Source organism: Bombina bombina, chromosome 5, assembly GCF_027579735.1.
Source record: "Bombina bombina isolate aBomBom1 chromosome 5, aBomBom1.pri, whole genome shotgun sequence".
Taxonomy (NCBI): Eukaryota; Metazoa; Chordata; class Amphibia; order Anura; family Bombinatoridae; genus Bombina; species Bombina bombina.
The window spans coordinates 125267542-125283534 of NC_069503.1; the positions used below are offsets into that span (position 1 = coordinate 125267542).

Sequence of the window (15993 nt, forward strand, 5' to 3'; positions counted from 1 at the left end):
AAAAGCAATGCACATGGTGAGCCAATCACATGATGCTTCTATGTGCAGCAACCAATCAGCAGCTAGTGAGCATATCTAGATATGCTTTTCATCAAAGAATATCAAGAGAATAAAACAAATTAGATAATAGAATTAAATTAGAAAGATGTTTAAAATTGCATTCTCTTTCTAAATCATAAAAGAAAAAATGTGGGTGGCATGTCCCTTTAAAGGTACACTAAACACATTTTTTTTTCTTTCATGATTAAGATAGAGCATGCAATTTTAAACAACTTTCTAATTTACTCCTATTATCAATTTTTCTTCGTTCTCTTGCTTTCTTTATTTGAAAAAGAAGGCATCTCAGCTATTTTTTTTGGTTCAGAACCATGGAAAGCACTTGTTTATTGGTAGGAGAATTTACCCACCAATCAGCAAGAACAACACAGTGTGTTCACCAAAAATGGGCCGGCATCTAAACTTACATTCTTGCATTTCAAATAAAGATACCAAGAGAATGAAAAGAATTTGATAATAGGAGTAAATTAGAAAGTTGCTTAAAATTGCATGCTCTATCTGAATCACAAAAGAAAAAAAATGGGTTCAGTGTCCCTTTAAGGTGGTTTAGCACTAATTCAGCTTGGGTTAATTAGTAAAAAATATATATTTAAAAAGGTATTTAAATAAATAAAAAAACATACTTTCTTTTAAAATCTTTTATCTAATAGCTAAATATAAATATAGATTTATATATACACAATACTATTTACAGCTAAACTACCTTTTATGCTCACTGCTATTGAAAGAGTTACTTTACCTAGCATAATAATTGAAAACTGATAATCCACCTTAAAAAAAAGCAAATGAGTACAATAAATGTGAGGTAAGACGGGGTTAAACAAAACCTCACAGACAAATTAGCTAAAAGTATTAACCCAAGCCTCCCTGGGAGAAAGTGGAACAAGTACAATTTTCAGATGTATTTTACAGCAAAAGGAAGCAAAATAAATAATGAATGTATATTGAAATAATGTTTAATTTTCAATAATGAAACATTTAATGTGTTGTTGAAATGCAGTTTAATGGTTCTTTAAATGTTATAACTTTGCAAGAGCTGGCAGCAGTGTAAGCGGTCATGTAGTGCTCCCAGCGTGTGCGCCACCTACCAAGATATGCTCTTTAAAAAAAGAATACCATAAGAATTAAGCAAAATTTGATAATAGAAGTAAATTGGATTTTTTTTTTAATTGTATGCCCTGTATAAATAACAAAAAATAGGTATGACGTCCCTTTATATGTACTTGTCTGAATTCGTTCTAGCACAGCGCAAGTACCTAAACCACAATTTATTCTGTATTTACATCTCGTACAAATACAGGACAGACTTTGTCATAACAAACTATAATTACACTTCCTGGAGAATCAGAATTACTGCACAGTTAATCCTTGGTCTGTTTAACAGGATATAAATGTATGTTTTATTTTTTTTTCAGCATTAGTAGTAAGTAGCTATCAGCCAATAAGTATTAGTAGTAAGTAGCTATCAACCAATTAGCATTAGTAGTAAGTAGCTATCAGCCAATGAGCATTAGCAGTAAGTAGCTATCAGCCAATATGCATTAGTAGTAAGTAGCTATTAGCCAATGCACATTAGTAGTAAGTAGCTATCAGCCAATGCACATTAGTAGTAAGTAGCTATCAGCCAATGCACATTAGTAGTAAGTAGTTATCAACCAATGAGCATTAGTAGTAAGTAGCTATCAACCAATGAGCATTAGTAGTAAATAGCTATCAGCCAATGAGCATTAGTAGTAAGTAGCTATCAGCCAATGAGCATTAGTAGTAAGAAGCTATCAGCCAATGAGCACTTCCTGAAGAATCAGAATTACTGCACAGTTAATCCTTGGTCTGTTTAACAGGATATGTATGTTTTGTTTTTTTTCAGCATTAGTAGTAAGTAACTATCAGCCAATGGGTATTGGTAGTAAGTAGCTATCAACCAATGAGCATTAGCAGTAAGTAGCTATTTGCTAACAAGCATTAGTAGTAAGTAGTTATCAACCAATGAGCATTAGTAGTAGTAACTATCAGCCAATAAGCATTAGTAGTAAGTAGCTATCAACCAATGAGCATTAGTAGTAAGTAGCTATCAGTCAATGTGCCTTAGTAGTAAGTAGCTATCAGCCAATGTGCATTAGTAGTAAGCAGCTATCAGCCAATGAGCTTTAGTAGTAGTAACTATATCAGCCAATAAGCATTAGTAGTAAGTAGCTATCAACCTATGAACATTAGTAGTAAGTAGCTATCAGTCAATGTGCCTTAGTAGTAAGTAGCAATCAGCCAATGTGCATTAGTAGTAAGTAGCTATCAGCCAATGAGCATTAGTAGTAAGTACATTATTTTTAGTTATATTTTAGTCATCTGAATTGTTTTTGTTTTAGTCGACTAAAATCTAGTGGGTTTAGTTAAAGTTAATGCATTATATAAGTATTTCTCTAGAATTTCCAAACTCATTATATACTCTGGAGAAAACAACTATTAACCTGTTATTATGGTATTAAAGGGACAGTAAACTTAAAAAAAATAATCACTTTTGAAAGCCAAGACCCAATCAGAAGAGCTTGGAGAGGAGACCTGGTAAGTGCAACTTTGATAGCAAAAATCTATCAAAGCTTTTGATTTTGAAAACTGCCGCTAAGATAATGCTATATAATTCTGCACTATGTGCAGAATTATATAACATTATTTTTTTGTTTACTGTCCCTTTAAAGGGACAGTCAACATCAGAATTTTTGTTGTTTTAAAAGATAGATAATGCCTTTATTGCCTATTCCCTAGTTTTGCATAACCAACACAGTTATAATAATACACGTTTTACCTCTGTAATTACCTTGTATCTAAGCCTCTGCAGACTGCCCCCTTATTTCAGTATTTTTGACAGACTTGCATTTTTAGCCAATCAGTGCTCACTCCTAGGAGCTTCACGTGCATGAGCTCAATGTTATTTATGTGAAAGACATGAACTAATGCCCTCTAGTGGTAAAAAACTGTGAAAATGCTTTAAGATTAGAGGCGGGCTTCAAGGTCTAAGAAATTAGAATATAAACCTCCCAGGTTTAGCTTTCAACTAAGAATACCAAGAGAACAAAGCAAAATGGGTGATAAAAGTAAATTGGAAATTACATTTCCTATTTTAATCATGATTTATTTTTTTTACTTGACTGTCCCTTTAAGGTTTGAATATGCAATATAGACACAAATTTAACTGTTGTGATATATAACATGTCTTTATTTATCTTAAAATTAAATAAAAACAAGTCTCATAAAGAAAAGAAATATAGAATATTTTCCACAAAGGGCCAGTAATTAGATATGCATTAATTATAACAACTTGCATATGACATTCTTTATTTTTTCAAGCAGAAGTGCAACTCTAAAATATTAAAAAGAACTGTATGAGCTTTAATGCCTTTGCACATATTACTTAGCCGTGTGTATAGGACTGAAAGTGCTAAGAGATTAGTACTGATTAGATTTCTTCCCAAAACGTAATTCCCTAACATTTTACTCTAGTTTTAGTTGAATGTCAATAGATTTTTGTTACAGTTTTAGTCATTATAACTTTGTTTTTAGTTAGTTTTAGTTTAGTTTTAGTCACTGAAAAAGTGTTGTTGACAAAAACTATGACGAAAATTAGTAGTCAACTAAATTAACACTGACAAGCAGCAAATGCAACTTGATACATTTTCCATTTAGAGACTGTATATTTGTCCTTATGTGGACTTTGATTTGACATTTTTACATTTCAGTAGGTTTCCTTCTAGCGTTTAAGAATTGTTGAAATATTTGTCTATAGATTTAGCCCATCGTTTGCCATTCTTTACAGGCCTCTTTTGCAGTCAAATGTTTAAACCTCATGCATGCCGCTACCTTTACAGAACCAGACTTGATTGTATACTAAAATAGGTTTGCACATCTCACAAACATCATTAAAATCTTTACAAATCACCACTGGCATCCAGATGGGCCCTGGGATTGCCGTCCATTTCTTTGTGCCCAGCGCAGCGATACCTTGCACATAAACTGACAAGCACAATGATGAGAGGACAGTGGGAATCGTCCATAAGAGTCCCAGAACAGGATACCAAAAGGGAGGGAGACAGAGGAACATATACATACTTCATAGCATAAAAAACAGTGTGCAGCAAAGCAAATCTAGCTGCTGCCTCACTGCGGGAGGGCATGTTCAGAGAGCCATCGTCTGGGTACCCAGCATACACAATAGGTTAAAGAACACTCTATGATAAAATATTAACCACCAGCTATATCTTTACAGTGGTGGGAAAAACTAGACGGCATATTGATTATGTACGTAAATACGGCATGAAGCATCATTTTGTCACATATCAATGTATGGGTAAAAATAATTTCAGGTGCTCTGTGAGATGTTTTAAAGGAGATCTATCAGGGAGAGTTAAAGACAGAGAAGCTAATTTGGGAACAGTTGTATGAAACAACTAGAAGAAACGTTTCAGGGCAAATGAAAAAAGTAGATAAAATTAACAAGGCGAGATAATGAGAGTGAATTAAGGGACAGTCTAATGCAAACTGACATATTGTAAGTCATTAGAGAGTGTCATTTTTACATTACTGATCCTTGGTATGTGTTTAATCTCTGCAAACATTACAGCTCCTAAGCATGGCAGTCTCAATAGCTGCTATTCACCGGCCATCTTCTGGTTGGCAGGTGCAATGTTTGCAAGCAGGACTTTACCTATGTGTTTAATGGGGCACATACTGTCAAATTTGTTTCCCGTAATGGCCCAGATTACAAGTGGAGTGGTATTGATAATGCTGGGCTTAGAATAGCGCTCAATCTGGTATTACAAGGCAATGGTAATAATGAATTACCAGAGAATGTATATGTTTGTGTGTGTTTGAGATATATATACAGGGAGTGCAGAATTATTAGGCAAATGAGTATTTTGACCACATCATCCTCTTTATGCATGTTGTCTTACTCCAAGCTGTATAGGCTCGAAAGCCTACTACCAATTAAGCATATTAGGTGATGTGCATCTCTGTAATGAGAAGGGGTGTGGTCTAATGACATCAACACCCTATATCAGGTGTGCATAATTATTAGGCAACTTCCTTTCCTTTGGCAAAATGTGTCAAAAGAAGGACTTGACAGGCTCAGAAAAGTAAAAAATAGTGAGATATCTTGCAGAGGGATGCAGCACTCTTAAAATTGCAAAGCTTCTGAAGCGTGATCATCGAACAATCAAGCGTTTCATTCAAAATAGTCAACAGGGTTGCAAGAAGCGTGTGGAAAAACCAAGGCGCAAAATAACTGCCCATGAACTGAGAAAAGTCAAGCGTGCAGCTGCCAAGATGCCACTTGCCACCAGTTTGGCCATATTTCAGAGCTGCAACATCACTGGAGTGCCCAAAAGCACAAGGTGTGCAATACTCAGAGACATGGCCAAGGTAAGAAAGGCTGAAAGACGACCACCACTGAACAAGACACACAAGCTGAAACGTCAAGACTGGGCCAAGAAATATCTCAAGACTGATTTTTCTAAGGTTTTATGGACTGATGAAATGAGAGTGAGTCTTGATGGGCCAGATGGATGGGCCGTGGCTGGATTGGTAAAGGGCAGAGAGCTCCAGTCCAACTCAGACGCCAGCAAGGTGGAGGTGGAGTACTGGTTTGGGCTGGTATCATCAAAGATGAGCTTGTGGGGCCTTTTCGGGTTGAGGATGGAGTCAAGCTCAACTCCCAGTCCTACTGCCAGTTTCTGGAAGACACCTTCTTCAAGCAGTGGTACAGGAAGAAGTCTGCATCCTTCAAGAAAAACATGATTTTCATGCAGGACAATGCTCCATCACACGGAGCCTGTGTCTGGGAGGCTGTGGTTGCTGCTGCACACAATGTTGATGGTGAACAGATCAAAACACTGACAGAATCCATGGATGGCAGGCTTTTGAGTGTCCTTGCAAAGAAAAGTGGCTATATTGGTCACTGATTTGTTTTTGTTTTGTTTTTGAATGTCAGAAATGTATATTTGTGAATGTTGAGATGTTATATTGGTTTCACTGGTAAAAATAAATAATTGAAATGGGTATATATTTGTTTTTTGTTAAGTTGCCTAATAATTATGCACAGTAATAGTCACCTGCACACACAGATATCCCCCTAAAATAGCTAAAACTAAAAACAAACTAAAAACTACTTCCAAAAATATTCAGCTTTGATATTAATGAGTTTTTTGGGTTCATTGAGAACATGGTTGTTGTTCAATAATAAATTAATCCTCAAAAATACAACTTGCCTAATAATTCTGCACTCCCTGTATATATATATACATATATATATCTGTATGTATAGACACTGGCGTTCAAAAAGTTTGGGGTCACTTAGACATTTTATTTATTTTCCATGAAAACATACATGAAATGAGTTTAAATAGGAAATATAATCATTGACAAGTTTAGAAATAATGAATTTTAAGTGAAATATTATATGAGTCCTTTGATCTTGTCAAAGAATCATCCATGTGCAGCAACTACAGCCTTGAAGACCTTTGGCAGTTTGTTGAGGTAATCTGAAGAGGTTTCACCCTATGCTTCGTGAATCACCTCCCACAAGTTGGATTGGCTAGATGAGCACTTCTTACGTACCATATGGTCAAGCTGCTCCAACAACAGCTCAATAAGGTTGAGATCTGGTGACTGTTCTGGCCTCTCCATTAAAGACAGAATACCAGCTGACTGCTTCTTCCCTAAATAGTAATCATAGTTTGTGCTTTGGGTCATTGTCCTGTTGTAGGAGGAAATCGGCTCCAATCAAACGCCGTCCACAGGGTATGGCATTGCAAAATGGAGTGTTAGTCTTCCATCTTCAAGGTCCCTTTTATCCTGTATAAATATCCCACTTTACCACCACCAAAGCACACACAAACCATCATATTGCCTCCACCATGCTTGGCAGATGGCGTCAAGCACTCTTCCAGTATCTTTTCATTTGGTCTGAGCCTCATGAATTTTCTTCTTTCTTCTTTGTGATCCGAACACCTCAAACTTAATTTCGTCTGTCCATAACACGTTTTTCCACTCTTCCTCTGTCTAGTGTCTGTGTTCTTTTGCCCATTTATTGCGCGCCCGCAAATGGGCAAATATTGATTTAACGGACATTGCTATAATTAGTTAGACAATTACATTTTTGTATTACTGATATTAGCTAGGTGTGGAAAAGAACAGTTAAATTGCCCTTTTAGGATTAAACACATAGGCTCAGTAATATAAAAATGACATACTGTAACAACAGAACATGATATTTTTACATATGAATCTTAATTTAAAGTAATATAAAAGTCAAAGTTAAACTTTAATTATTGAAACATTTCCATTTAACTTCTATTATTAAATTAACTTTGGCGGTGATTGGACATAGCGTTGTCAGGTTTGGGGTGGGTTTGGATGATGTGGGGGAAGAGTTGGCTGATTGTTGATCTTGACATAGGCTTGAGGGCTTAAACGCGTTGATAACCTGACACCTGTAATACAACAAGGAATATCCCTGAGCAGAGCAGTGTAAAGGGGATTTAGTACATTCCTATATAGACCCCTGTAGAGCTCAATTCCTGTTTGAGAAAGATGGAGCGGTTAAGGCCAATATACCCTGATAATTACTTTCATTAGGACTTCTGGAGTGCCCTTGCTCCTTGGGGTAGCCACTGTGGAGTCTTTCTATTGATACGAAGGACGCTTTTACCGTATAGCATAAATGTGGATGCAGGTTTAAATGTAGATGCAGACTTTGTGGGTGCAGGTTTTTAATGTGGATGCAGACTTTATTGTCGACCAATGTTCCCTGTGAGTATTTTCCATTGAGTGCTCTATTTGGGAATTATGTATTGCACTAGAGAACCCCCTAAAGATCTGTGCCTCTCAACATACAAGCATTCTATATCAACAGTTCTGGGAGAAACTGAAGGAGGCAGTGGTGTCATTGCAAGGGGAGTATTTATATATAGTTATTTAGTTTAGTTAGTATTTATATTTAACAATGTTTTTTGTACCCTATTGCTTAGTGTTTTTTGAAATTACCATTGGACAAGACCATGTCAGGTGACTCGCGACTTCAATGCATCTACATTCTTATATTGGAACACATTTAACCTTATACGGAGCCATACAGCTAATTAGAAAGTCTCCGTAAGGGTGATGGGGAAAACCAGACATGGACTCCTTGCCCACTATGCTTAGAGTCCTTGTTCAAAAGAGAATTGACTGGTATTTCAGGGCTGGACTGACCTTACTTGACGGGATCAGACTGATATACTTCAGGAAAGTTTTCCTTTGTGAAAACCACAACTGGGCTAAAAGAAGTTGCTCCTAGGTGGTAACTCGCCATAGAACAAGCTACTGCGCTGTTGTTCATTCCTGGTAGAGCGCTTCTCTTTCTGTATGTATTTGTATTATGACCCTGGGGAAGTCTCCCTAAGGGTGATGGAGAAACCCGACGTGGACTCCTTGCCCAGTGAAGCTTAGAGGAATATGGCTGCACCTCACTGACAAAGCCAAATGAAGGCCAAAATGATTGTCTGGGGTTGTCATGTTCCTTGTTCAAAGGAGAATTGCCTGGTATTTCAGGGCAGGACTGTCCTTACTAGGGGGATCAGAGTGATATACTTCAGGAAAGTTTTCCTCTGTGAAAAGCTTGTTGGTCTAAAAGCGGCTGCTCCTGGGTGGTCAAGCCATAGAACAAGCTACTGAGCTGTTGTTTGTTCCTGGTAGAGCCGTGTTGGAAGGGGTGAAATTGTGGGTGGTTAATGGATGGAATTGTAGGTGTGTCAGGGTGGTCGGTGGGTGTGTCTAGGCAGTTTGTGGGTGTGGCTGGTTGATTTGTGGGCGAGGCTAAAGGAAATTCTGCAAATAGGAACATATGGCTGTCTCAGAGGTACAGAGCTTAGAATCAGGGACTGTCCCTCTCAAAGACAGTTAGGAGTTCTAGTTAAGGGCCAGAATTAACTTCTACCACTCTTAAACAATCACTGCATAGCATGTTGCAGAATCAGAATTCTGGACCCTACAAAAGACTCTACGGTGCGCTGAGGGCAGAAAAAGCTACAATTGTGTTCAGAAAAGTAGGCAAAAGAAATAATAGAAGTGTAATGCGAACTTGTTTTACTAACACATAAACATTATATGGAGGATTAGATTTTGACTTTAATGCCCCTTTAAGACTTGTAATATAAGAGCAAAAATAAAAGCGATATTGATTTAACCTGAGAAACATGAGCACACAATGCTAATATTCTTGCGCTCCACTTGCAATCTAGCCCATAGGTAAGACAGGGTCAGTAATGTACAAATTTTAGTTTTGCATCGGACTGTTTTAAAGGGATATGAAACCCACATGTTTTCTTTCATGATTCAGATAGAGCAGCAATTTTAAACAACTGACCTTTCTTATTTACTCCTATTATAAATTTTTCTTTGTTCTCTTGGTATCTTTATTTGAACAGCAGGAATGTAAGCTTAGGAGCTGGCTCATTTTTGGTTAGCACCTCGGTAGTGCTTGCCAATTGGTGGCTACATTTAGCCACCAATCAGCAAGTGCTACCCAGGTCCTTAACCAAAAATGAGCCAGCTCCTAAGTTACATTCCTCCTTTTTTAAATAAAGATACCAAGAGAATAAAGAAAATTTGCTAGTAGGAGTAAATGAGAAAGTTGCATCATCATTAAAGAAAACATGTAGGTTTCATATCCCTTTAAGTAGAGAATCCAGAAGCAGAAGTCAGCTAGTGTTAAGTAAACTAGAGTAAGTTTAGTAAACTCATTACAATAAAAATAAAATACCCACAGGTGACCAGTTATATGAATGTGCCATACACACAGGGCACACAGGGTATAGGATGTGCTGAGGAACTCTTGCTTTATTACCCATGAGGCATTAACATATTATAGTGCCTAACGGGGCCACATGGAAGCAAGCTTTGCCCTGTATACAGAGCACGTATTGTGTACATGGTCATTGTGCTACAAATAAATAGTAAACTTACTGCTAGTTTACAGAACATCACATAAACACTTTAGGAGTTTTGTGTCAGTTTTTTTTTGGTCTGTTACCTGTTTGGAGATTTTCATGGAGTTTTCAGAGAGCAGCCGCACGTTTTGTGAATCTGCTATTAACGGAGACGCGCTCTGCAGAAGTAAACCATATTTGTGTAGTTACAGGGAGAGATTGCTGATTATGATGCCTGATGTATAGATGAGCACAGGGCAGTTAGTGCTGGGTTTAGGGCAGCAGCCAATCAGGAGCCATCACAGGAATATAATATATTAGGTGTGCAGCCATAGGCTGAGCTAGATATGTTACATGTGACAGGACCAGAGTAAGTGATTAGATGCGGTGGCTCTAAGCATTTATTGATAATGTTATATAGAGCAGAAAGGAGATCAGGCAGTACAGGGAGTCGTTTTAGGATTTATTATAAAGGAGGAGCTCAAGGAAGATGGTATAGCTGGTAATGGTATTTAGTAGTACCCTATAAAAATCTAACAGTAAACATACCTATACCCTCCGTTGTGTGTGTGCCTGCGTGTGTATGTGCATGTATATATGTGCGTGTGTATATGTGTTTATATATATATATATATATATATATATATGCACATTTATGTGTGTATATGTGCCTGCATGTGTATATAAGTGCCTGCATGTGTGTGTATATGTGCATGTATATTTGTGCCTGCATGTGTGTATATGTGCATGTACAGTATGTGTGTGTATATATATGTGCCTGCATGTGTGTGTTTATGTGCATGTATGTGTGTATATGTGTGTATATGTGCATGCATGTGTATATATGTGTGTCATCTTGAGGATTCCCTTTTTATTATCAATATTGGTTCCTCCCTGTTAACATTTCAAGTTTCAGTTTGAATTGTGACTTAATGGTATCCACTGCCATACAAAGGGGATCCCCATAATATTTAAAGTTCAATTAAGGATTTAAAATCATTGGGACATTATTTGCAGATGGCAATATTTAAGGGTCCGCTTGCCGCAATTATATGAGCTCAAGCTGTAATATATTGATTAATTGCTGCTGTTTTTTAAATTGTTTGCATAAAGAATTAAATTGAAATTTATTGTTGCATACCACTGGCTTTAACTATTATTGATTCAAATTTAACCTATTAATGTATTAGTAATTAAGGGTTAATGGTTTAGTGCTAGACAAGACTGTCTTTTCCCATTCCCCTTCTTTATCCTTATTCTATCTATTTCTCAACCTCTCCTTGTCTTTTTTATTTACTTATCCTATATTATAAAAGACAAGAGTTTGTCTGAAGCCGTCATGCGCAGTTCAGACAAACTCTTGCAGCTGATCGCACGCGCACCCACCCGACAGCAGCGCGAGGACCGGGCAGCACAGCTGATCGCGCGCGCAGGGGAGAACCGGGCAGCACAGCTGATCGCGCGCGCAGGGGAGAACCGGGCAGCACAGCTGATCGCACGCGCAGGGGAGAACCGGGCAGCACAGCTGATCGCGCACGCACGCAGGAGAGAGAGAGAGAGAGAGAGAGAGAGAGAGAGAGAGAGAGAAAATTAAATATAACACAACACGGCCCGTGTGAACGGGCTTTAGGACTATTTTATAATAATTGATATACAGTCTCCTTGCACCATTATTTGCTACTAAACCATCAAGGTAGCAACTAAGTGTTAAACCTCTAGATATTGATTAACTACCTGGATTTGTTACTTTAAATTAAAAATAATATATATATACACACATACATACATGTATGTTAAAATGAATCCATGTGTATGTGCATGTATACATGTATTTCTGTGTGTGCCTGCATGGGTATATATGTATGAGACCATATGTGCATGTATATGTTTGTGTGCATGTATGTATGTGGGCATGCCTATGTCTGTATGTATGTACATATTTATATGTGTACAAGCATGTGTGTATGTGCCAGTTTGTGCACACATGATCTTTGGTTTCTGCATCTAGTTGCAGCTATTATTTGTCCCTAGAATCATGAAATCTAGCCATATAAACATGTCGCATGTTTTCAGCTTCTATTTCAAAGGCATTACAATCCATCAGAAGCGCACGGCTACTTGTCTGCTCAGTGTGTGTATAAAATATGTTTTTTTTTACAGATTGGGGAAAAAGACATGTAATGCTATAAACAAAGGATTTTTCTCACATTTTTCGCAGGGGTTTTATTGTGTTACACAGACATAAATACTAATAGCAGCATATACAGGTATATTACAGTACTGACAGTACAGCAGCTTGTTAATAGCAGCATATACAGGTATATAATAGTACTGACAGTACAGCAGCTTATTAATAGCAGCATATACAGGTATATAGTACTGACAGTAAAGAAGCTTGTTAATAGCAGCATATACAGGTATATAACAGTACTGATAGTACAACAGCTTGTTAATAGCAGCAAATACAGGTACATAACAGTACTGACAGTACAGCAGCTTGTTAGTAGCAGCATATACAGGTATATAACAGTACAGCAGCTTGTTAATAGCAGCATATACAGGTACATAACAGTACTGACAGTACAGTAGCATGTTAACAAAAGTATATACAGGGATATAACAGTACTGACAGTACAGTAACTTTTTAGTAGCAGCATATACAGGTATATAACAGTACTGACAGTACAGTAGCTTGTTGATAGCAGCATACATAGGTACATAACAGTACTGACTGTACAGCAGCTTGTTAGTAGCAGCATATACCGGGATATAACAGTACTGATAGTACAGTAGCATGTTAATAGTAGCATATACAGGTATATAACAGTACTGACAGTACAGCAGCTTGTTAGTAGCAGCATATACAGGTATATAACAATACTGACCGTACAGCAGCTTGTTAATAGCAGCATATACAGGTACAGTACTGACAGTACAGCAGCTTGTTAGTAGCAGCATATACAGGGATATAACAGTACTGACAGTACAGTAGCATGTTAATAGCAGTATATGCAGAGATATAACAGTACTGACAGTACACCAGCTTGTTGATAGCAGCATATACAGGTATATAACAGTACTGACAGTATAGCAGCTTGATAGTAGCAGCATATACAGGTATATAACAGTACTGACAGTACAGTAGCTTGTTAATAGCAGCATATACAGGTACATAACAGTACTGACAGTACAGCAGCTTGTTAGTAGCACCATATACAGGTACCTAACAGTACTGACAGTGCAACAGCTTGTTAGTAGCAGCATATACAGGTATATAACAGTACTGACAGTGCAACAGCTTGTTAGTAGCAGCATATACAGGTATATAACAGTACTAACAGTACAGTAGTTTGTTAATAGCAGCATATACAGGTACATAACAGTACTGACAGTACAGCAGCTTGTTAGTAGCACCATATACAGGTACATAACAGCACTGACAGTGCAACAGCTTGTTAGTAGCAGCATATACAGGTATATAACAGTACTGACAGTGCAACAGCTTGTTAGTAGCAGCATATACAGGTATATAACAGTACTGACAGTACAGTAGCTTGTTAATAGCAGCATATACAGGTACATAACAGTACTGACAGTATAGCAGTTTGTTAGTAGCAGTATATACAGGTATATAACAGTACTGACAGTACAGCAGCTTGTTAGTAGCAGTATATACAGGTATATAACAGTACTGACAGTACAGCAGCTTGTTAGTAGCAGTATATACAGGTATATAACAGTACTGACAGTACAGCAGCTTGTTAATAGCAGCAAATACAGGTATATAACAATACTGACAGTACAGCAGCTTGTTAATAGCAGCATATACAGGGAAATAACAGTACAGCAGTTTGTTAATAGCAGCATATACAGGCATATAACAGTACAGCAGTTTGTTAATAGAAGCATATACAGGGATATAACAGTACAGCAGTTTGTTAATATCAGCATATACAGGGATATAACAGTACTGACAGTACAGCAGTTTGTTAATAGCAGCATATACAGGTACATAACAGTACTGACAGTAGAGCAGCTTGTTAATAGCAGTAGATGCAGGGATATAACAGTACTGACAGTACAGCAGTTTGTTAATAGCAGCATATACAGGTACATAACAGTACTGACAGTACAGCAGTTTGTTAATAGCAGCATATACAGGCATATAACAGTACAGCAGTTTGTTAATAGCAGCATATACAGGGATATAACAGTACAGCAGTTTGTTAATATCAGCATATACAGGGATATAACAGTACTGACAGTACAGCAGTTTGTTAATAGCAGCATATACAGGGATATAATAGTACTGACCGTATAGGAGCTTGTTAATAGCAGCATATACAGGAAAATAACAGTACTGACTGTACAGCAGCTTGTTAATAGCAGCATATACAGGTAGATGACAGTACAGCAGCTTATTAATAGCAGCATATATAGGTATATAACAGTACTGACAGTACAACAGCTTGTTAATAGCAGCATATACAGGTATATAACAATACTGACAGTACAGCAGCTTGTTAATAGCAGCATATACAGTTATATAACAGTACTGACTGTACAGCAGCTTGTTAATAGCAGCATATACAGGTAGATGACAGTACAGCAGCTTGTTAATAGCAGCATATACAGGTAGATGACAGTACAGCAGCTTGTTAATAGCAGCATATACAGGGCATGGCATGGTCAGAATCTGTATCACATGGGTGGGCGTGTCATGGGTGGGGTGGGCGGTGTTGGTTATAGTTGGGAAGAGTTGGGGGTGTCATGGGAAGAGATAGTTACTCACTAATACTTTGTGAGAGACGGCAGGTACAACAATCCATTACAATCCCACAAAATCCAGGACAGTTAGGAAGCATGGGTTAAACACAAGGCTAGCTAGGATCAGTAATGCAAATTACATCATGTAACTAGAACTAAATGTAAATAAAAAACCATGCGTAAAGCTCTTTCTGATGGATCGGAATACTGTCTGCAAGAGGATTTAAAATATCTCAGGGGGTTTTGTGGTGCAACGTAAGGTAAAAAATAATAAAAATTAGACAGCCATGCAAAGAAATTGAGGGCTAAGCATAGCCTCTAATTAAACCCTGTGCAAATAGCTGATCTAATGAATAGGGTTGCCAGGTCTCCTGTATTTAACCAGCCAGTATTTCAGCTGGATATCCCGTACAATATATGTAAAAAGACATAAAGGGACAATGTACTGTATATTTGGCTTCCCCTTAATGTGTTTTCAAAGACTTTTTATACCAGCCGTAAAGTGTAATAATTATAGGAGAAAGTTCCTTTAGGTTTATTTTTGTATACAAAATAGCTGGATTTGTTTTTGAAACCACAACCCATTAAAATGGGCTGAGCTTGCAGGGAGATCAGACCCCCTTATCCTATCACTCTATACACACTCTATACACACACATGCTTCCTTACCTTATCTCCGTATGTCCGTATACCAGAGCCCAATACTTTTAATTACATTTTAATACTTATCTCTTCAATCACCTATTGGAAGGACCCTTCGTTAGGATCCGAATGTAGAAAGGCGGCTGTTCCTGGCATTTAGCTCTTTTCGGAGCTAAATGCAACACACTTTAATCTGTGATCTTAGTGTGTTGCACTTTCACAAGAATAAAACCGGCTCCGAAAAGAGTCGAACGCCACGAGCAGTCGCCTTCTTCAACATTTGGGTCCTAATGAAGGGTCCGAATACAAAGCTTTTCCTTAGCCAATACTTAAAGGGTCATGAAACCCAAAACATTCCTTTCATGATTCAGATAAAGAATACTATTTTAAACAACATTCCAATTTACTTATATTATCAAATTTGCTTAATTCTCCTGGTATTCTATTTTTGGAGGAGCAGCAATGTGCTACTGGGACCTAGCTGAACAAATTAGGTGAGCCAATGACAAGATACTCCTGAGCTTACCTGGGTATGCTTTTCAACAAAATATTCTAACAGAATTAAGCAAAT

At 37.4% G+C, this 15993-nt stretch overlaps 1 protein-coding gene across 1 annotated transcript in view; it reads right to left on the bottom strand.

Moving 5' to 3' along the window:
* CSPG5 (chondroitin sulfate proteoglycan 5) overlaps window positions 1-15993 on the bottom strand; it is a 176110-nt gene that overhangs the window by 21928 nt on the left and 138189 nt on the right. The window contains exon 6 of the mRNA XM_053715645.1: window positions 10118-10192. Within this exon, the coding sequence (XP_053571620.1) occupies window positions 10118-10192 (75 nt within the window). The remainder of the gene's footprint in view (window positions 1-10117; window positions 10193-15993) is intronic.